The following is a 23,352-nucleotide window of genomic DNA, read 5'->3' as shown; positions in this document are numbered from 1 at the left end:
GGTCGCTCCCTCATGCCAGTTTCATTTACAAAAATAAATCCCTGGTGTCTAGTGGGCGTTTCAAAAGCCAGATTGCTTTACAATCCGGCTTTTGAAACGCTGAGAGAGACTTCAAAGGGAAGGAAATTGCTTTCCTTCCCTTTGAAGCCTCTCTTGCCTCCTCCACGTGATCGGAAGAGAAATGCTTTGCATTTCTCTTCCGATCGCACTGGAAGCTGAGCTTCCAGCACGATGGAGGAGGCCCTCTGTGACAATCAGCACGCTGAGTCACAGGGGGGGTGGGGGGGTTGGGGGTGCAAGGGGAAGGTCTTCCCCTTCCATACCTGCCTTGGGGGGGTTGGGGGGAACCCCACATAGGGAGCGTTACGCACTGTGCCTCAGTACGTAACCATTACGTCCTGGGCACAGAAGGGGTTATAGTGTTTCGTGGTTGTAATTGTGCACACTTCTCTAAAGAAGTGTGGTTCCAGACTCTTCCCTTCACTTGAACGTTTGTATCCCAAGAACAGGACACTAAGAAAAGCAATTTTTGTTTTCTTAAAAATGAATATGTAGCCTTGTGCAGCAAATCCCAATACAATGCAGTCTACCCTGGCCAAATGTGTGTTGAGGTCATCATCCATCAGATAAATGTCATCTACGTAGGACAATGCCTCAGACTTAATATCTTGTAATATTGATGTCACACGGGCAGAGTACAAACTTAGAATATTCATGTATCCTTGGGGAAGTGGCCCAAAGTGACGCTGTGAGCCTAACCTGAAATAAGCGCTCAAAACTCTGGTTTCAGGCACTAGATTTTGGCAGAAAAACCTGTTGGAAATATCCAGGGTTGTTTTGTACTTTTTATGGACAACGTTGTTCATAAGGGATGGGGTGTGTGAATTTTGAATGGCAAATATGCATTTGTAACTGTTTAAATGTCTGTAATCTAAGACTGTTCTTTAGGAATTGTCCAGCTTAGCTATGGGAAATAAAGGGTTGTTCATTAGTGATACACAGGATTCAGTTACTCTCTGGTATCCTAGTTGTGAGAGAATCTCCCTGACAGGGGTTTTTGCATCATGTTTTATTGGTTATTGAGGTTGTATTTGTGGGAAGGAACGTATTGATATAACGTGATAAGGAGAGTCCCTATCCCAACCCACATGGTTGCAGTACAGCAATTGTGACTTTGCTGGAGCCCAATCTGCACCATAGGCTTATTTTACTGATTCTGGAACTAGGACTGTAAAAGATGGCAAAATGACGTATTTCTCTTGTGGGAGTGCTCTAAAAAAACTCCAGTGGGCAATATTTTTCTGCCAGAAGAATGTCATAGATGAACGTTAGTCTTTCTCATAAAATGACTTTAATTGTGTGCATAATGTCCCCCTCAATTTACATTTTTAAATTTTAAACTCGATCAGGAGAGGCAGCGTGTCTGTCTGGGGTTTTGACTTCAATGTGGTTGTTAGTTGTCATCACCGCCAGAAACTCTTGAAGATTCTGGTGAACTGTTATGTCCTCTGCCACACTGTCTAGCAGAGTCACTCTCCATGTCCTGTTCTTCACTAAAGTCTTCAACATGTGTGGCATACTTAATTGAAATCCCCTCAACCTTTTTCTTTTTAAATTGAGTTTCTTGTTATAGAAGTTTCTCTTCCCTTTTTATCGTGATGTCTGATAAGCATTATAAGTCCTTCTTTGGTTTCACATACTAGTCTTTTCTACGTTCTGACCACCCACCTCTCTTAATCCATTTGTCGGATAAGTCCTGAAAGGAACGAGAAGGGTATATTTCAGGGCATTGATCCCTATCGGGGTTTCAAATTGTAACAATTTCTTAGGTTATAGCATTTCTCCGAGGTCTCCGACTGCGGAGATTCTCTGTGATGTTTTATTTTATCTTTGTTGGATTTTTGTTTGTCACAGTGTTTTTTAGAACCCTCCTGTCCTTGCTTGGTATTATCCTTATCGGAACTACATTTAAGTTGTGGCTTATTTGGTCTTGCCCCTAGATTCTCCTGACATATACTAGTATAAGTCTCAGGGATAATTTTTGGTATCTCACATTCCTGGTCTACTTGTGAAATGTGTTTGAGCCACTGGCGTACTACCAATACTACAGCTCCCCATTTAATATTTTATAAAATAATTGAGGACGCTGTGGCAAAATGTCCCATTAATTTCCTCCCCAGATCCGTGGCAGGGGTTTCCCTGTGTTCATTTTGTATTTGTTTCAACACCTCTGGAAGGTTCGGAAGACTTGAAGTGCCATCCGTTGTGGTATATACTGCAGCAGATACTGTGTCCCAAGTGGCACATTAATCTATTGAGGGGACAATCCCAAATGGCATGCATATGGTGGAATTCTATTTTTATCTTGGGGTCTCATTTGGGTAAATGCTACTTCCAGCTGTTTGTTTTTAATCCAATCCAGAACAGGATTTCTTCAGTCTGATGAGAACCTTAACCATAATTGCATTGATAGTTACTGGGATTGTCTCTGGAGTCACCAATTGTTGAACAGCTGGAGCAGCCCTCGCTGGGGCGGTATTCAGAGTTCGCATTCCAAATTATGTTAAGGGTCTCTATAAGCTTGATAAATTATTATAGAAGGGACATAAATCCGTTGCCTGCATATTTTGTTCAATTAGATATGGTGGATATGTAGCTAATACTGGCCATGTTGGTCCTTCGTTACTGAGCAAACCTAATCTAGCATGTTGAGCTATGTGTGGGAGGGTGCCTTGAAACCGATGTTGGTGTCCTTTAGATGATAGTGGTATTTCTAAGTAATTATTAGCTCTGTCTTGTTCAGGTGTGTTTTCTATAGTGTACGTACAAAAATTGTTTGCATTCGCATTGATTGCAGGAAAGGTGACCCATGAATAAAATGTTTCTGTTTTTACGCATTGTGGGCTTCCACCACAAATGTAACATCTCCACCCCCAATAGAAAGCCTGTTAGCAAATAAATGTGCTGTGACAGCTTGCCTACAATTTACTGGAATTACTACTGGTTGCGCCATCCATTCTAAGTTTGAGTTCAGAGTAGAAAAACCAAATAAGGTAGCCTTTTAAGTCTCAAGTTTGAACAACCTAATATAGGTACTACATATATGGCTGAGGAGGATTTTTCCCTAACATCATTGATGTTTCTGAATAAAAGGCGATTAGGACACCTTTGGCATGCAAGTGAGAATTACTCAGGAGATCTATTAAATAAGTACCTTACCTTAATACGTTGGTGGTACCATGTTATGCGGTTCCTCTTTTGGTAATAAGACTGCATGATTAGGACAGCAGCACCACTGAGTGTGGAAGACTGAGTCAACCCCACACTTCTTGGCAGCTGTCAGCCTAATTCCTGGATAGCTTGCAATGCCTCACCTGAACCTCCAAACCTGTTGGAGTGAAAGGTGATTTGTGGCAACCTGATCATGACACTTTGACTCTTCAGGGAAGTTGTGGAAACAAATCCTACCCCTTTTACTTGATTACTCATGCATGCCTAAGCAAGACTCAAGATGCAACTAGATTTCAATTTATTTATTGAAGTGATTGCATCTTAGTGTAAAAAGCATGTGCTGTGATAATAAAGCAGATGAAACATAACACAGCAATCATCATTACAACCAAAGTGAAGAGAATAAACAACCCCCATCATTTTGTGTGATTCTAGAGATTCCTATCAAAAACCCAATGTCTAGATCTGAGAGAATAGTGGTTGTAATCCTCTGCCTGACCTGACCTAATGGACCAGCCCCAGACTCATATCTGAATAGAATAGCAGGAGTTTGCCTGTCTGGATGGCAATCCTCTAGCAAAGCTGAAGAGTTAGCATCAGGATCAGCAAAGCTGTCTGTCGTACGGTACATATCCCAGGATGGTCATGACCGGAATACCCTCTATCCTCTTTCCCCCTGTGTGTTTTTTCTATAATGACCCTTACAGTGCCCAAAGAACAGGTCTGACGTAGTGCTGTGTCTAGAGGATAGGCTCCTGGGCTGGCAATACCACATAGGATATCATGTACTACACATGGCAGCCTTGGACAAAGGTACAAATTACATGTCGCACAAATGGCTGATAAAATGTGCAGTGTGAACTCTGCCTTCCTAGAAGAGACAGCAGATAACATGCATAAAACAATTGCTAAAAGCAGGCTTGCTAAAGAATATGAATAAAATTGGATGAATGTGCTTGCCTAGGTGGAGGTTTCATGTCATACAACATTTATCTCTGAGTCGCAATCACATGCAAATTAAATATACTCTATTAAGGAAAATGTAAAGCCCCTTCTATCCTAGTGATATTGTTCCATTGTCTAAGCCTAATACATGTATGGAGCCCAACACTAATGGCCATGGCATTAATTCCTGTTCCTAAGGTGCTTCCTTGCCTTCTCAAATCTCTCCTCATTAAGGGCCAGATGTACAATGAATTTTTGCAATTGCAAAAATGCATTTTGGTATGTATGAATCCATATTTGAGATTCTGTAACTTGTTACCGAATCGCAAATTGGAATTGAGACTACATTCCGATTCGGTATTAGGAAGGGGCGTGTCAAGGGCGTCCCTTCCTAATACTTGCAGAGGTATGTAGAAATATTTTGCGACTGAAATGCAGTCACACAACATTAGCCTTTTACTACCTACTTCAAGTAGGTGGTAACCCATTTGCAAACAGGAAGGGGTCCCCAAGGGACCCTTCCCCTGTGTGAATGCATGGAAAAACATTTTTTAAGACCAGGCAGTGGTTCCACTTTTCATTTTTCTTTTTTAGACGCATCCCATTTTCCTTTAAGGAAAACGGGCTGCATTAACAACAAAAAAAGATTGCTTTATTTAAAAGCAATCACAGACATGGTGGTCTGCTAACCCCAGCAGCCCACCATCCCTGTGATTGTAGCTATTCACAATGGGTCGCAAATTGTGACCTACCGCATGAATATTAATGAGGTAGATCGATTTGCGAGCCGTTGGAAATCGCTAAATGAAATTCCTGGAGTTTCATACATTCAAATAGCGATTACCAAATTGCGATTCGCAAAAATTCACAATTAGGTAATCAATATTTGGAAAATGTATACATCTAGTACCAAATCTCTTAATGTTCAAAAACATTTAATTATTGCAGTGTTTGACACTCAAGTATAAACAAATCTCAATTTAAATGACTGGCAATTTTCAACCAATCAAAATGCAAACAGTATTAATGTTCAATCACAGTTTGGCACATTCTGTGTGAGCCTTTCAAAGCGCCATATCTGAGGACAAAATAACAAATACCATGGTAGCACTCACACCAACCAACCAATATGAGCGTGGAACTGGATGAGGTATGTTGCAGAACCTTACAGAGGCTCTTCCTCCATTATAATTTCTTTTGTGTCTGCTCCACTAAACAAAACTAGAGTCATCAGTCTCTCAAGAGGGTTATGGGACTAACACTTTTCAGTGTTATTTTTCACACAAGTAAAATCTTGATAAGTGGGAAATCACCCTGACTAGTGCAGTTTCTCCTGTGCGCAACACAATCAACTAACTATTCATACACTCACAACATGAAATTACACTTCCCTATCTCAATTGTGCTGCCGATGGCACCTCATGGGCCAGCACCGCAAACCTTATCAGACAATTTAAACCACTATGGTCCTCATTACAACCCTGGTGGGTGGTGATAAAGCGGCAGTAATACCACCAACAGGCCAGCGGTAATAAATTTGAAATTATGACCATGGTGGACACCGCTCAGACAGCCAGCCACTTTAACACACTGACTGCCAGGTCACAATCAACAGGCACCACGGCGGTAACCGCCAACAGCCAGGCAGAAGACAATGTACCGTCCACAGTAATATGACACACCTATCTGCCACCTTTTCCGGGGCGGTACCAATGACATCAAAAGCCTGGCGGAAACACTGCACAGAAGGGAAACAACTCACCTCTGGACACTCAGGGAAGAACCACGCCGCCATGGAGCCCGAGCTGCATGTCTTCCCCATGCTCTTCTACCTTCTTCTCCATTACGAACATCAACTCCGGCGAAGACGACCACGGTGAGTACTGCCGCCTAGCACACAGGGGAGGGGGGGAGGAAAAAGAGAGTGACACGCAACATGCAACACCCCCACCCCAACACCACACACACAACCAGATGCAGTAACATTACATATACACTCCGTACCCCTCAGGAATAATGCAAGGACAACTCCTATAGTGTAAAAAGGCTGTAATAAGATAAATATAGGTGAAATACGTGCATCCAAATAAAAAAGTATAGACATATTTACAATGCAAGGGACACTGCCCAGTCCTCAATGTCCGTGGGCCACAGGGCCACATCACAAAGTCCAAGGACCAGACTCACTCCTTCAACAACACGGAAAAAACACTGCAGGGGCATCAGGTCGAAAATAGACAGGCACCTCAGGGAGACGGGGATGTGGGGGGCACCTCAGCCAGAAGATGGTACAACACCATTGGTACTGGAGGGGGCAACATGCCCTGTGCTTGGTCCTGGGGAGTGCAAGGCCACAGTCTCTCAAGTGGGTGATTTGCCCACTGCCTGGTCCTGGGGAGTGCAAGGCCACAGTCTCTCAAATGGGAGATTTACCCACTGGTTCTGGAGTGGGCATTGTGCCCAGTGAGCTTCATCCGGGGAAGGATGGGGTGAGTGGATGGCTTCTTCCACTGGTTCTGTGGATGGCTTCTCCACTGGTTCTGGAGGGGGCATTGTGCCCAGTGAGCCTCATCCTGGGAAGGATGGGGTGAGTGGATGGCTTCTTCCACTGGTTCTGGAGGGGCAACATGCAAGGTCACAGTCTCTCACCTGGGTGTCAGACCCACAGGATTTGCTGGGGCCAGGCCGCACTACAGCCCATGGACTCAGGACTACACATTGTCCGCCAGCGGTGACGGCTGCTCAGTGGTGGCAGTGGCAGTGCTGGCAGTGGTGGGGATAAGATACAGCCCTTCCCCTCCAGCCTCGGATGGCTGCCCACTGGGGCTGCTGCTGCTGGCAGTGGAGCTGGTGGCGGTGCTGGTGGTGGTGCTGGTGGTGGTGCTGGTGGTGGTGCTGGCAGTGGTGGGGGTAGGCTCCAGCCCTTACCCTGTAACCTCAGACGGCTGCCCATAGGGGCTGCTGCTGCTGGCAGTGGTGCTGGTGGTGGTGCTGGTAGCAGTCGTGGCAGTGGTGGGGGGAGACTCCAGCCCTTCCCCTGCAGCCTCGGACGGCTGCCCACTGGGGCTGCTGTTGCTGGCAGTGGTGCTGGCGGCGGTGGTGGCAGTGGTGGGGGGAAGCTCTAGCCCTTCCCATGCAGCCTTGGACAGCTGAACCACCATGGTTGGTGGTGGGGGCTCCGACTGAGTCCCAGCACCAGGCCTCTTGTCCTTTTTGCCTGCTGGTGCAAGCCCCTTGCCCTTCCTGCCAGCAGCTGGGGGTGGCTCCTTGCTCCTTTTGGCAGCAGCTGGGGACTGTTCCTTGCCCTTCCTCTCAGCAACCGGGGATTGCTCCTTGCCCTTCCTTTTGCCAGCTAGGGGTGCCTCTTTGCCCTTCCCTGCAGCAGATAGGGGTGCCTCCTTTCCCTTCCTTTTTGCAGCTGGGGGTGCCTCCTTGCCCTTCCTTGCAGCACCTGATGCAGGTACCCTATCGGTGTGGCTGCCTGGTGCACGGTATCCACTTCCACCTGGTGTAGCTGTGGACACTACTGTGCCCCTGGACTGGGTGGCTGAGGCTCTTGCCTGGGTTTGGACCACCCTGGCCTGACGTGAGGGACGGGGCCAGAGGGCGAGGGAAGAGGACAATGTTGGCTAGGAAAAGCTTCTTAGGGACATTGGGGCGGGAAGAGGGAGATGGTTTGGAAGTGGAGGAAGAGGGAGTGTTTGTAGGAGGTATCAGTCTGCTGTGTTTGGGTGCAGGTGCATGGGCTGGATGCTGTTGTGAGGTGGATGGCTGTTGGGTGTCTGAGTGCTTGCGTTTATGTAGTTTGGGAGGAGGGGACACAGACACAGTGGGAGAGGACACAGGAGACGTGTGCATGGAAGTGGGGGCGGTGACTGCCAGTGAGGGGCGTGTGCTGTTAGGTGTGCTGGTGATGGGGGTAGTGGATGAGGATGTAGTGCATGCAGGTGTGAGTGTAGACGCAGCTGGAGAGAGGTGGAGGACGAGGAGGAGGGGGCCACAGTGGAGGCAGTGGATGTTGGTATGTCTGCATCTGGATGGTGTTTGTGTGAGTGCCTGTGTGATGAATTGTTTTGCTTGTGTTTGCCATGTCCACTCTTGTGTGTTGTCCTGTGTGCATGCTCGTCTGACTGTGTGCTTGGGATAGGTTGGGGATGAGGGGAATGGGATTGGGTAGAGGAAGTTGGAGGGGGGAGGCTGGAAACAGGGACAATGGCTGCCATCAGAGAGGAGGCCAGAGCCTGGATTGATCTATGTTGGGCCGCCATGCCAGTGTGAATACCCTCCAGGAATGCATTTTTCTGTTGCATTTGGGCTGCCAGCCCCTGGATGGCATTCACAATGGTTGACTGCCCAACAGAGATGGATCGCAGGAGGTCAATAGCCTCCTCACTCAGGGCAGCAGGGCTAACTGGGGCAGGGCCTGAGGTGCCTGGGGCGAAGGAGATGCCCACCGTCCAGGGTGAGCGGGCACAGGAAACTTGCTGAAGGGCTGCTGGGAGGGCGGTGCTGGTACGGGGATGGTGGCTGTACCTATTGCTGGGGTGGGCACAGAGGTGTCCGCCACCACCAAGGATCTTCCATCGGAGGAGGAATCCGTGTCCAAACTGTCCCCTCCTATCTCCACTGTGGTGCTCCCCTCGCCCTCTGGCCCATTGGTGCCCTCACCATCAGTGGATTCGGCGTCCTGGGTCCTGTGGGATGCAGCTCCCTCCGTCGCCAGTGCCTCTGCTCCTCCGCCAGATGATGCTAATGCACTTAAGGACAGAGTGACAAAACAGAAAGGGGGGGGAAGAGATAAAGGATACACTTAGTCAATGGCGCAAACAACACCACCGTTGGCATACATGACACACACACACATGAAATAGCCCTACGCACTAGGAAATGCACTACCAATCACAATGCTAGTCACCAGGCCATTAATAGGGACACCTAACACCAATTGCAGCATACCTGAGACCCACAGCCCCCTTCCCAGTAGTGGATGCCTACTAGCTTGGTTGTAGGTATTTTACATCAGAATCTTGCCCAACATGGGACCTACTCTGCAATGTCAGGCCTGGCCTAGGGGCACCCACAGACATTTTACATCAGAACCTTGCCCAACATGGGACCTATTCTGCAATGTCAGGCCTGGCCTAGGGGACCCACAGGCCCACATCCCCCACCCGGATACCACCCCACCAGGTGCAAGTTGTATATTGGGGCACTGTACTCACCCCCTTGTGGCTGCTGTGATGCCCCCAAGTACCCATCCAGCTCCGGATAGGCCACCACCGTATGCGGGCCATCAGGGGGGACAGGGTTCGACGGGCACCCCTTCCTCATTGGGAGGCCATCCCCAGCTGGGCCTCCTCCGTCTTCCGTGCCCAGCGTCTCAGGTCTTCCCACCGTTTGCAGCAGTGGGTGCTCTGCCTGCCGTAGACCCCCAGGGTCCGCACGTCCTTGGCGATGGCACGCCATATACCCTTTTTCTGATGGGCGCTGACCTGCAGGGAAATGGACACAGGGAAAGGTATCAGTCCGACTGTCCTGCCTGTTACACTCATGGCCCACCATACCCCTTCCCATCCCCATTAGCACAGACATGGCCCACCATACATGCTGCACGCTGCTCAGGACCCATCCCCCCTCACATGAGGCCTTCACACATAGCACTTCATGCAGTCACGCCCCATGCATCGTACACACAGTGTACTCACCTGTTGGTCTGGAGGCCCATACAGCATTTGGTACTGGGGTAGGACCCCATCCACCAGTCTCTCCTACTTCACCGAGCCATTGTCAGTTCCAGACAGAGGTCACAGCAGCAAATGCAGTGTAGGTCCTCTCCTGTTGAAGGTCAGGTAGCAAGTGAGTGAACAGATAGAAAATTGCAGTGACGTCCATGGCGGTGCATACAGTCACCACCGGCATACATCACCATTGACCATTGAACCCCCCAGGGCCCATTGTTAACCAATGAGGAATTGCACAGCGGTTTTTGACCGCCTCCCGCAACGGCGCACAATGTCAGCGGAAATACCTCATTTCCACCTGTTCCTACAAACAGGACAGGCGGATGCCATTTCATGGGGGGGTGCAGGCCATGGCTTCTAACTGCGTCACAGTACACATATGCACCATTTGGACATCTCCAACAAAACTACTGTTACAATCACAACATGCAGTGAAGTGTAGTGTTTGGAAATAAGAGATACTAACCAGCTGCCCACCATTTTGCCCCATAGATTGCAACCGCTGCGGATGAATAGGAGATGGAGACATCCCCCTGTGTACAGACCCCTGGTGGACTTGGCAACAATGGAGGACAGGCACATTATCCTCACCCATAGACTGGACAGGGACACAATCACAGAGCTGTGTGCCCAATTGGAGCCTGACCTAATCTCTGCTATCCGTCACCCCACCGGGATCCCCCCTCTTGTGCAAGTGCTATCTGTGCTCCATTTCATGGCAACTGGCTCCTTCCAAGTGACAGTGGGTTTGGCAGCTGGAATGTCATAGTCAATGGTCTTAATAGTGCTGACCAGAGTGTTGTCTGCCCTGTTTAAACACATGCGCAGCTACATCGTTTTCCCCCAGGTGGGGGATTTGGCCACAGTGAAAGCTGATTTCTATGCTATGGGACATATCCCCAACATTACTGGTGCAATTGATGGTACACATATTGTTTTTGCCCCCCACTCGGTGAAATGAATAGGTGTTCAGAAATCGAAATAGCTTTCACTCCATGAATGTGCGGACCAGTACACCTCCCACATCAATACAAAATATCCTGGGTCTATGCATGATGCCTTTATCCTGAGAAATAGCAGCATCCCATATGTGATGGCTCAACTCCAGAGGCACAGGGTGTGGCTAATAGGTGAGCCCTGGTTCCCACCCAGTAGATGTTGGTGTATGGGTATGGTGTGGCTCTAAGGGTTGGCGTGTGGCTAACAGATATCTCTCGATATCTGCAGGTGACTCTGGTTACCCCAACCTCTCATGGCTACTGACCCTTGTGAGAAATCCCAGGACAAGGGCAGTGGAACGTTACAATGAGGTACATGGGCTGTATGTTGCACAACTTTTCCTTACGTCGCCAGGTGCCTTTTCTGCAGGAGGATGAGGCTGGAGATGGCAGTGTGGCAGCAGTGGACCCTGTGGACAGTGAAGATGAGGAGGCAGAGGATGAGGATTAGGGCACAGAAGTGCAATAATTCGACAATACTTCCAATGACACACAGGTAACTTCACATTTAAATGACAGTTTTGTGTTTGACATTGTCACTGACAGGCTGCTTTTCCCACTTCTATGGCCACTCACTGTACCCTTTGGCATCTCTATGTGCAGATATTTGTTCCCCACTATCACTCCTAGTGTGTTGATTGCAGCCAACTACAGGTCATTCCTATGTATATATTACTGATAGTTGATTTTCAATGTTTAAACCTTGTTAAACTAATACATACTTAAATCATTTGACATACTCCATACTTTTATTTTTTCAAAGGGTGTTTATTTAAGTGCTAAGAAGTAGAGAGGGATGTGAAATGGGCTGGGGTGATGATGGAGGAAAGTCTAGGTTAGAGTTCAATCTATTTGTATCACAGGTGCATTGTCCAAGGGGGCATAGGAAGGGGAGCAATGGCAGTTCAAGGTGGACAGGTTGACAGAGTGGGAGTCTTATTTCCTGGCAGGGGTCTTGGCAATAGTCTCTGGCTTCTGCCTCTATTGCAGGGAATGTTTGTGGGGTGGTTCTCCTTCTGCAGGGGGAGGGGTGCTGGTGGCCTGTTGTTCCTGTGGCAGGGCCTCCTGTACACTAGCGGCAGCGGAGTTGGAGGGCTGTTCATCGGTTTGGCTAGTGGCAGAGGCCCGGTGGGGTGCCACTGCTTCCCTCATAGTGTTGGCCATGTCTGATAGCACCCCTGCAATGGAGACCAGGGTGGTGTTGATGTCCTTCAAGTCCTCCCTGATCCCCAGGTACTGTCCCTCCTGCAGCCGCATGTTCTCCTACAACTTGTCCAGTATCTGGCCCAGCGTATCCTGGGAATGTTGGTATGCTCCAAGGATCACAGTGAGTGCCTCCTGGAGAGTCAGTTCCCTGGCCTGTCCTCCCCCTGTCGCACAGCAGTCCTCCCAGCTTCCCTGTTGTCCTGTGCCTCTGTCCCCTGAACCATGTGCCCTCTGCCACTGACCCCAGGACCTTGATCATCCCTTGTTCGTGGGCTGGCCTGGGGTCCCTGTAGTGGTAGACACACTGCTGATTGATGTGTCCTGGGGCCGGAGGTCTGGGCCCGCTGGATGGGTGCTGTTAGAAATGGGGTTTTTGGTTGGCAGTCAGGTTACCCCCTGTCCAAGCAAAAGCCCTCACTCTAGTCAGGGTAAGTCACACACAATCCAAGATTATCCTGTGCCCACCCTCTGGTAGCTTGGCACGAGCAGTCAGGCTTAACTTAGAAGGCAATGTGTAAAGTATTTGTGCAATAAATCATACAATACCACCATATAGCACCACAAAAATACACCACACAGTGTTTAGAAAAATATATAATATTTATCAGGGTAATTGTAGGTCAAAAAGAATAACGTTGCAATGGAAAATTGTAGAAATATCACAGGGAAGTGATATAAAGTGTCTTAAGTCTTTAGAATATAAACAAAGTCTCTTTTAAGCACAAAGTACCTGGTTTCTGGTGGAAAATCTCCTCAGAGGGCCACAAAAGAAGAGGTGCGTGGAAAACGGGTGTATGCGTCGATTTCTCCCCAGCACACACGGACTTGCGTCGTTATTTTTCACGCTGGGAAGTCGGGCGTCGTTTTCCGGCGCGCGGACAGTCTCTTTCTGTGGATCGCGGGGATTACCAGATGTCCCGGGTCTGTGCGTGGGTTTTCCTGCTTGTTCTCCAGCTGCGCATCGGTCTGCGGGGCTGCGCGTCGAAATTACGATCTCACGGCAGGCGTCGCGTCGATTTCTCCTCTAGACTTCGATCTGCGGGGCTGCGCGTTGAAATTACGATCTCACGGCAGGCGTCACGTCGATTTCTCCTCTAGAGGTCGGGCGGCGTTGTCCTTGCGAGGCCGTGCGTCGGATCTTCGATCGTCTCAAGAGCGTCGCGTCGATCAGCGTCAGAGTGCGGCGTTTTTCTCGCCGCGAAACAAGCTGTGCGTCGAAATATTCGGCGCACGGAGCGTCCAAGTGAAAGAGAGAAGTCTTTTTGGTCCTGAGACTTCAGGGAACAGGAGGCAAGCTCTATCCAAGCCCTTGGAGAGCACTTTCACAGCCAGACAAGAGTTCAGCAAGGCAGCAGGGCAACAGCAAGGCAGCAGTCCTTGGTAGAAAGCAGACAGGTGAGTCCTTTGAGCAGCCAGGCAGTTCTTCTTGGCAGGATGTAGTTTCTGGTTCAGGTTTCTTCTCCAGCAAGTGTCTGATGAGGTAGGGCAGAGGCCCTGTTTTATACCCAAATGTGCCTTTGAAGTGGGGGAGACTTCAAAGAGTGGCTAAGAAGTGCACCAGGTCCCCTTTCAGTTCAATCCTGTCTGCCAGGGTCCCAGTAGGGGGTGTGGCAGTCCTTTGTGTGAGAGCAGGCCCTCCACCCTCCCAGCCCAGGAAGACCCATTCAAAATGCAGATGTATGCAAGTGAGGCTGAGTACCCTGTGTTTGGGGTGTGTCTGAGTGAATGCACAAGGAGCTGTCAACCAAGCCCAGCCAGACGTGGATTGTAAGGCACAGAAGGATTTAAGTGCAAAGAAATGCTCACTTTCTAAAAGTGGCAATTCTAGAATAGTAATATTAAATCCGACTTCACCAGTCAGCAGGACTTTGTATTACCATTCTGGCCATACTAAATATGACACTCCTGCTCCTTTCAGATCAGCAGCTGCCACTTCAACAGTGTATGAGGGCAGCCCCAATGTTAGCCTATGAAGGGAGCAGGCCTCACAGTAGTGCAAAAACGAATTTAGGAGTTTTACACTACCAGGACATATAACTACACAGGTACATGTCCTGCCTTTTACCCACACAGCACCCTGCTCTAGGGGTTACCTAGGGCACACATTAAGGGTGACTTATATGTAGAAAAAGGGGAGTTCTAGGCTTGGCAAGTAGCTTTAAATGCCAAGTCGAGGTGGCAGTGAAACTGCACACACAGGCCTTGCAATGGCAGGCCTGAGACAAGGAAAAAAGGGGCTACTTAAGTGGGTGGCACAACCAGTGCTGCAGGCCCACTAGTAGCATTTAACTTACCAGCCCTATGCACATGAAGTGCACTTTACTAGGGACTTATAAGTAAATTAATAGTCTAATCAGGTATGATTCAAGGTTACCATGTTTTAAGGGAGAGAGCATATGCACTTTAGCACTGGTTAGCAGTGGTAAAGTGCGCAGAGTCTAAAAAACAGCAAAAACAGTGTCCAAAAAGTGGAGGGAGGCAGGCAAAAAGTTAGGGGTGACTACCCTAAGGCTGTCAGGTCTAACATGTGTCCCCCCCAGCTGAAAGTGGGGAGAGCTACCCGATCTCCTGGGAGCTCTCATCGCTAAGGCGGAAGTACCTGGAGAGACCATCAGCATTGGCGTGGTCAACCCCTGGGCGATGTTCCACCGTAAAGTCCATCCCCTGTAGGGAAATGGACCACCTCAAGAGTTTTGGATTCTCACCCCTCATCTGCATGAGCCATCTGAGGGGCCTGTGGTCTGTCTGAACCCGGAAGTGAGTCCCAAACAGGTAGGGTCTCAGCTTCTTCAGTGCCCAGACCACAGCAAAAGCTTCTCTCTCAATAGCACTCCACCTCTGTTCCCGTGGTAATAGCCTTCTGCTAATAAAGACTACCGGTTGATCTTGGCCCTCCTCATTTAGCTGTGCTAGGACTGCCCCTATGCCATGCTCTGAAGCGTCTGTCTGCACGATAAATTCCTGGGAGTAGTCAGGGGCCTTGAGCACGGGGGCCGTGCACATGGCTTCCTTCAGGGTGTCAAAGGCTTTCTGACAAGCCTCTGTCCAATTCACCAACCTAGGTTGTTTCTTGGAAGTGAGTTCTGTCAAGGGTGACACAATGGTACCATAGCCCTTGACAAACCTGCGGTAGTATCCGGTGAGGCCTAAAAAGGCTCTCACCTCAGTCTGCGTTCGTGGTGGTTGCCAGGCCTTGATAGTTTCAATCTTGGCCTGGAGTGGCTGCACCTTGCCACCACCCACCAGGTGTCCCAAGTACACCACGGAACCCTGCCCAATCTGGCACTTACTAGCCTTGATGGTCAGGCCTGCCTGTTGCAGGGCCTGAAGCACCTCCTTGAGGTGAAGCAGGTGTTCCTCCCAGCTGGAACTGTAGACAGCTATGTCATCCAGGTAGGCTGCACAGAAGGCATCCTTGCCAGCTAGGACCCCGTTAACCAACCGTTGGAAGGTAGCGGGGGCATTTTTCAGCCTAAACGGCATCACCCGGAACTGGTAATGGCCATCAGGGGTTGAAAATGCGGACCTTTCCTTAGCCCCCTCAGTCAGGGCGATCTGCCAGTACCCTGAAGTAAGATCAAACGTACTCAGGAACTTGGCAGCGCCTAGTCTGTCCACGAGCTCATCAGCTCGGGGGATGGGGTGAGCATCAGTCCGTGTAACTGAGTTGAGACCCCGGTGGTCCACACAGAACCGGAGTTCTGGCTTCGCACCTGGGGCAGTAGACTTAGGGACCAACACCACTGGGCTGGCCCAGGGACTACTGGATTTCTCAATAACCCCTAGAGTCAACATCTTGGAGACCTCCTCCTTGATGCTGGCCTTCACCTTATCCGACAACCTGTAAATTTTGTTTTTCACAGGGAGACTGTCACCAGTGTCAATATCATGAACACAGAGGTGGGTCAGTTCAGGAGTAAGGGAGAACAGGGGGGAGAACTGCTCCAACAGCTCATAGCAGTCTCCTTTCTGATTTAGAGTCAGGGAGTCAGACAGAATGACCCCGCTTACTGACCCATCACCTTCTTGGGCAGAGAGGAGGTCGGGGAGAGGTTCACTCTCCTCTTCCGTTCCTTCATCTGTGACCAGAAGCATGTTGATCTCTGACCTCTCAAAATGAGCTTTTAGTCGGTTCACATGGAGCACCCTTAGGAGATTCCTAGGGGTTTGGAGGTCCACTAGGTAAGTGGCCTCCCCTTTCCGCTCCTTTATTTCAAATGGGCCAGACCAGCGGTCCTGGAGAGCTCTGGGCTCTACTGGCTCCATTACCCACACTTTGTCTCCAGGTTGAAACTCTACCAGGGTGGCCTTCTGGTAATACCATTGTTTCATCACCTCTTGACTGGCCTCAAGGTTATCTTGGGCTTCTTTCCAGAAGCGGGTCATCTGGTTGCGGAGGGCCAACATATAGCTGACCACATCCTGCGGGGGTGTCTTTGGAGCTTTCTCCAATCCCTCCTGGACAATGCTTAAGGGTCCCCTGACAGGGTACCCGTAGAGAAGTTCAAAGGGGCTGAACCCTACCCCCCTCTGGGGGACCTCTCTGTAAGCAAAGAGAAGGCATGGTAAGAGGACGTCCCACTTACGCCTCATGGCCTCAGGGAGGCCACCAATCATGCCTTTCAAGGTCTTGTTGAATCTCTCCACAAGACCATTAGACTGGGGGTGATAGGGTGCGGTGAACTTGTAAGTCACACCACACGCATCCCACAGAGATTTCATGTATGCAGACATGAAGTTAGTGCCTCTGTCAGACACTATTTCCTTGGGGAATCCCACACGGGTAAATATCCCCATCAGGGTTCTGGCCACCACTTGTGCAGTTACGGTCCTCAGAGGGATTGCCTCTGGGTAACGGGTGGCATGGTCCACCAAAACCAGGATGAACCTGTTGCCTAAGGCAGTTTTGGGGTCCAAGGGACCAACAATGTCGATGCCCACCCTTTCAAAGGGGGTGCCAACGACAGGAAGTGGGATCAGGGGGGTTTTAACCCTTTTTCCTGCTTTACCACTGGCCTGGCAGGTAGGACAAGATCTGCAGAACTTATCTGAGTGTGTCCTCATTTTGGGCCAATAAAAGTGGGTGACAAGCCTGTTAAAGGTCTTGTCCTGCCCCAAATGTCCTGCCAGGGGAATGTCGTGAGCCAGACCCAGTAGGAAGGTTCGGTAACATTGGGGTACCACCAGCATACGTGCTGCCCCAAAGCCCGGAGCCTTAGGCTCACTGTAGAGGAGATCATTCTCCCAATATAGGTGGTGATCGCCAGAGGCGTCGCCTGCTGCCTGGTTTGAGGCTTGTTTCCTCAAACCTTCCAGAGTGGGACATTCTTTCTGCGCCTTGCAGAATTCCTCCCTGGTGGGTCCACCCTCAACTTGCCAGCCAGCAAGCTCAGGTAAGTCACCTAGGGCGGCAATGTCTTCCCCAGTTGGCTCGGGAGCATCCTCCTCAGGAGCCCCGTCAGCTACTGTGGGAACTTCTGGGGCCGGTTTCCCGCAACCCTGGTCCCTCCTCCTGGCAGCCCTCTGGGCCATCGTTCCAGGCTCCAGATGCCCTTGACTTCCCTCGCGGTCAGCCGTGGACCGTGTGGTCATGCAGACCCACTCAGGCAACCCTAACATCTCCAGGTGAGACCTGAGCTCCACTTCTTTCCAAGCAGTGTGCTCAAGATCATTGCCTAACAGACAATCTACAGGCATGGCAGGACTCACAGCTACTTTCAGAGTACCAGAGACCCCCCCCCCACTCAAAGGGAACCAGAGCCACCGGTAGGTGACTCTCGCAATTGTCAGCGACTCTGACCTGGTGGAATGTATTAGGTACTATCTGCTCTGTTGACACCAGCTGACTCTTGATAGTAGTCATACTGGCTCCTGTGTCACGCAGAGCCTCCACCTTCTGCCCATCAATGGTGACCCACTGCCGGTACTTGGAAGTATTTCTGGGCATGTGGGCCTTGGGCACCATTTCTCCTTCTCCCAGGGACACTAGGGAAATCTCTACCTGCTCCCCAAAGCTACTTGGGTCCATCTCCCCCCCGAGCGCTACACTAGTCAACCCAGGTGCCTGTCCAGTAGTGGACGGTGCCCTCTTGGGGCACTGTGGATCGCCTTTGTAGTGACCATACTGGTAACACTCCATGCATTTGGGGCTAGATTTCCCTGACTTGTCATATGTCCCTGGCTTTTTCCCAAATTTGGAAAAGGAAGGGTTGCCACCCCCTCCCTGGGAATTCTTTTGGGGGCCTTTAGAGAGTTCCTTATCTGCAAGTTTATCTCCCCCCTCTTTCTTCTGTTGGGGACCCTGACCACCTTTGTGGGAGTCCCCCCCAGGTACCTTCTTGGACACTCTGGTGCTAACCCAGAGGTCCGCCTCCTCAGCAAGCTTCCTGGGATCAGTCAGCTTACTATCCACTAGGTGCTGGCGCAAATCTGTATAAGTAACATTAAGCATATGCTCTCTCAGAATCAAGTCATATAAACCTTTATAATCTGCTACTTTGTTGCCCCGCACCCATCCATTCAGTGCCTTACTGGAGAAATCAAAGAAATCCACCCATGTTTGTGTGGTTTGTTTGGTGCTGTCCCTGAACCTCTGACGGTATCCCTCAGGGGTCAGCCCAAACTTGGCAAGTAAAATGGCTTTCTGAAGTGGGTATGTGTTTTGATCAGGTTGATCCAATGTGAGAAGTGTGTCCCTCCCCAATGGCGGCACATAACCCCACATAGCTACCCCCCATTGCCCTTCAGGAACCTCATGAGCCCTTAGTGCAACTTCATAAGCAGCTAACCATTTATCTATGTCATCTCCCACCACAAAACTGGGCACCACATTTTTGGGTATACGAACCTTCTTTTCTCCAGCAGGTCCTGTCTGTATGCTGCCACCATTATTGCTGGATTCAGACTGTCTCGCCTTGATCTCCAGCTCCTTGAGACTCAGTTCATGAGCCAGTAATAGTTTCTTTTCAGCCAAAGCTCTTTCAGCTTCCACTTGTTTGGCTGCTCTTTCAGCTTCTGCTTGTTTGGCTGCTCTTTCAGCTTCTGCTTGCTTGGCTGTTCTTTCAGCTTCAGCTTGTTTGGCTTCTCTCTCTGCCCTTCTCTCCTCCTGTTGAGCCTCAATTTTCAGTTTTGCCATTTGCAATTGGAACTCCCTTTCCTCTCTCCTTTCCTCTGCGGTCAGGCTTTGCATAGAGACACTGCTCCCTGGTCTGGAAGGGGGCACAATTGCAGTGGTAACACCATCCACAGATAGTGAAAATTCCTCTGAGGTGCCATTTTCTGGCTCCTCTTCCTCATCATCCTCTAAATGGGCTTCTGCCCAGGCCCTCAGCGCCACTTGAAAGTCCTCCTTTCTGGAGGCCCCTTGGGTGGGTACCCTCAGTGCCCTGCAGAATCCTCTTAGTTGTTTGACCGTATATGTATCCAACTGGACTAGGTCAAAGTCCCCTGTCTGAGACCCAGTCAGAGACATGTTGAGTGAGGATTTAGTTTTTGAAAATTGTCAGGAAAAAAATCAGGTTTTCAAAAAGAGATAAAAACCAAGTTGACCTTCAACTGTGGGTAGGTAGTGAAATACTTAGCTACTGTATGTCACTGCACAAATACAAGTCCTATCCTCACCGCTGATCACCAATGTTGGAAATGGGGTTTTTGGTTGGCAGTCAGGTTACCCCCTGTCCAAGCAAAAGCCCTCACTCTAGTCAGGGTAAGTCACACACAATCCAAGATTATCCTGTGCCCACCCTCTGGTAGCTTGGCACGAGCAGTCAGGCTTAACTTAGAAGGCAATGTGTAAAGTATTTGTGCAATAAATCATACAATACCACCATATAGCACCACAAAAATACACCACACAGTGTTTAGAAAAATATATAATATTTATCAGGGTAATTGTAGGTCAAAAAGAATAACGTTGCAATGGAAAATTGTAGAAATATCACAGGGAAGTGATATAAAGTGTCTTAAGTCTTTAGAATATCAACAAAGTCTCTTTTAAGCACAGAGTACCTGGTTTCTGGTGGAAAATCTCCTCAGAGGGCCACAAAAGAAGAGGTGCGTGGAAAACGGGTGTGTGCGTCGATTTCTCCCCAGCACACACGGACTTGTGTCGTTATTTTTCACGCGGGGAAGTCGGGCGTCGTTTTCCGGCGCGCGGACAGTCTCTTTCTGTGGATCGCGGGGATTACCAGATGTCCCGGGTCTGTGCGTGGGTTTTCCTGCTTGTTCTCCGGCTGCGCGTCGGTCTGCGGGGCTGCGCGTCAAAATTACGATCTCACGGCAGGCGTCGCGTCGATTTCTCCTCTAGACTTCGATCTGCGGGGCTGCGCGTTGAAATTACGATCTCACGGCAGGCGTCGCGTCGATTTCTCCTCTAGAGGTCGGGCGGCGTTGTCCTTGCGAGGCCGTGCGTCGGATCTTCGATCGTCCCAAGAGCGTCGCGTCGATCAGCGTCGGAGTGCGGCGTTTTTCTCGCCGCGAAACAAGCTGTGCGTCGAAATTTTCGGCGCACGGAGCGTCCAAGTGAAAGAGAGAAGTCTTTTTGGTCCTGAGACTTCAGGGAACAGGAGGCAAGCTCTATCCAAGCCCTTGGAGAGCACTTTCACAGCCAGACAAGAGTTCAGCAAGGCAGCAGGGCAACAGCAAGGCAGCAGTCCTTGGTAGAAAGCAGACAGGTGAGTCCTTTGAGCAGCCAGGCAGTTCTTCTTGGCAGGATGTAGTTTCTGGTTCAGGTTTCTTCTCCAGCAAGTGTCTGATGAGGTAGGGCAGAGGCCCTGTTTTATACCCAAATGTGCCTTTGAAGTGGGGGAGACTTCAAAGAGTGGCTAAGAAGTGCACTAGGTCCCCTTTCAGTTCAATCCTGTCTGCCAGGGTCCCAGTAGGGGGTGTGGCAGTCCTTTGTGTGAGAGCAGGCCCTCCACCCTCCCAGCCCAGGAAGACCCATTCAAAATGCAGATGTATGCAAGTGAGGCTGAGTACCCTGTGTTTGGGGTGTGTCTGAGTGAATGCACAAGGAGCTGTCAACCAAGCCCAGCCAGACGTGGATTGTAAGGCACAGAAGGATTTAAGTGCAAAGAAATGCTCACTTTCTAAAAGTGGCAATTCTAGAATAGTAATATTAAATCCGACTTCACCAGTCAGCAGGACTTTGTATTACCATTCTGGCCATACTAAATATGACACTCCTGCTCCTTTCAGATCAGCAGCTGCCACTTCAACAGTGTATGAGGGCAGCCCCAATGTTAGCCTATGAAGGGAGCAGGCCTCACAGTAGTGCAAAAACGAATTTAGGAGTTTTACACTACCAGGACATATAACTACACAGGTACATGTCCTGCCTTTTACCCACACAGCACCCTGCTCTAGGGGTTACCTAGGGCACACATTAAGGGTGACTTATATGTAGAAAAAGGGGAGTTCTAGGCTTGGCAAGTAGCTTTAAATGCCAAGTCGAGGTGGCAGTGAAACTGCACACACAGGCCTTGCAATGGCAGGCCTGAGACAAGGAAAAAAGGGGCTACTTAAGTGGGTGGCACAACCAGTGCTGCAGGCCCACTAGTAGCATTTAACTTACCAGCCCTATGCACATGAAGTGCACTTTACTAGGGACTTATAAGTAAATTAATAGTCTAATCAGGTATGATTCAAGGTTACCATGTTTTAAGGGAGAGAGCATATGCACTTTAGCACTGGTTAGCAGTGGTAAAGTGCGCAGAGTCTAAAAAACAGCAAAAACAGTGTCCAAAAAGTGGAGGGAGGCAGGCAAAAAGTTAGGGGTGACTACCCTAAGGCTGTCAGGTCTAACAGGTGCTGTGGTGGTGTTTCCTGAGGAAGGAGGCTCTATGGTGGTGTGTTACTGTACCTGGGTAACCAACTGTCTGGAGATCCCCGATGGGCCAGGTTGGTCATCCAGATCCAGGCGAGCAGAATTGCTGTCAACACTGTGGGCCTCTTCTGGGGGGGGGGACTGGATGTTGCTGGAACCTCTTCTCAGGTGACATAGGCTGGGTGACCTGTGGGGATGTAAATGCAGTGTTATTGTTTCTGCGTGTGACATCATGTACATGGGTGTGTTGGCCTCTATGGTTGTTGTTGCCCTGGGAAATTTGCCTTTGTGTGAGTTACAATTAGGTGGACTAGGTGATTCTCTCCAGTGTGCATGGGTGTCCATGCAGGTCTGTAAGGGGTGTCCATGCACTGGTGTTGCATGCAGGACTTGGTATTGGGATGACTGGGTTGTGGGAGTGAGGGTAAGGGTGGGGGTTTGTGATGGCATGCAGGTAGGGGGGTGATAGTAATAGGGATTTGACTTACCAGAGTGCAGTCCTCCTACTCCTGCCAGGCCCTCAGGATGCATAATTGCCAAGACTTCCTCCTCTTTGTGGGGGAGGAGGTGGGGATCCACACCAGTCCTCTGTACAGCTAGTTGTTGTCTTGCTGCTGTGGAACGCACCTTCCCCCGTAGGACGTTCCACCTCTTCCTGATATCATCCCTTGTTCTGGGGTGCTGTCCCACGGCGTTGACCCTGTCCACGATTCTCCGCCATAGCTCCATCTTCGTATCAATGGATGTCTGCTGTACCCGTGATTCAAATAGCTGTGGCTCTACCCGGATGATTTCCTCCACCATGGCCCTTAGCTCCTCCTCTGGGAACCTGGGGTGTTGTTGTGGTGCCATGGGTGTAATGTGAGTGGTGTGGATGAGGGTGTGTTGGGTGATGTGTTGGGGTGTGTGATGTAAGGTGCGTGGATGGTGTATAGGTAATGATGTTATGTGGCTCTGGTTGTGTGGGTGCTCTTGCTCTCTCTCTCTTTCGCTCTGTTGGCAATTGTTTGAAATGGTAAAGAGTTGTGGATAATGTGGGTGTGTGTTTTATTGTGGTGTGGGTGTGATGGTGTGGTGTGTGTATGTGTGTCAGGTGTGTGTAGTTTGAATTGTCCAATGTGGTGTTGTTTTGTTTGAGTGTGTGTATTTTGGGCACGGCGGTGTGTACCACCAATGGTTTACCGCCATTGAATGTCTGCTGTGGTGATTTGTGGGTCATAATGCTGTGGGTGTAGTTTTGTTGGCATAACGGTGTGGGTTTGGGTACCGCCAGTTTATCACTGACCTTTGTGCTGGTGGACTTGTGTGTGTGGCTGTATAGTGACGGATTGGTATGTGTGTGTCATAATATTCTTGGCAGTTATCCGCGGCAGAGGCGTTATGTTGGCGGCAGTCGGCATAGCGGTAA

At 49.7% G+C, this 23,352-nt stretch overlaps 1 protein-coding gene across 1 annotated transcript in view; it reads left to right on the top strand.

Annotated features, from left to right (window-relative positions):
• Window positions 1-23,352, top strand: part of ARHGEF33 (Rho guanine nucleotide exchange factor 33) — a 487,983-nt gene that overhangs the window by 91,144 nt on the left and 373,487 nt on the right. Inside the window, exon 8 of the mRNA XM_069236580.1 lies at window positions 17,202-17,241. Coding sequence (XP_069092681.1) covers window positions 17,202-17,241 — 40 coding nt within the window. The remainder of the gene's footprint in view (window positions 1-17,201; window positions 17,242-23,352) is intronic.

Source organism: Pleurodeles waltl, chromosome 5 (genome assembly GCF_031143425.1).
Source record: "Pleurodeles waltl isolate 20211129_DDA chromosome 5, aPleWal1.hap1.20221129, whole genome shotgun sequence".
NCBI classification, from domain to species: domain Eukaryota; kingdom Metazoa; phylum Chordata; class Amphibia; order Caudata; family Salamandridae; genus Pleurodeles; species Pleurodeles waltl.
The sequence above is the reverse complement of the archived record's forward strand: the minus strand, read 5'-3'. Positions and strand labels throughout refer to the sequence as shown.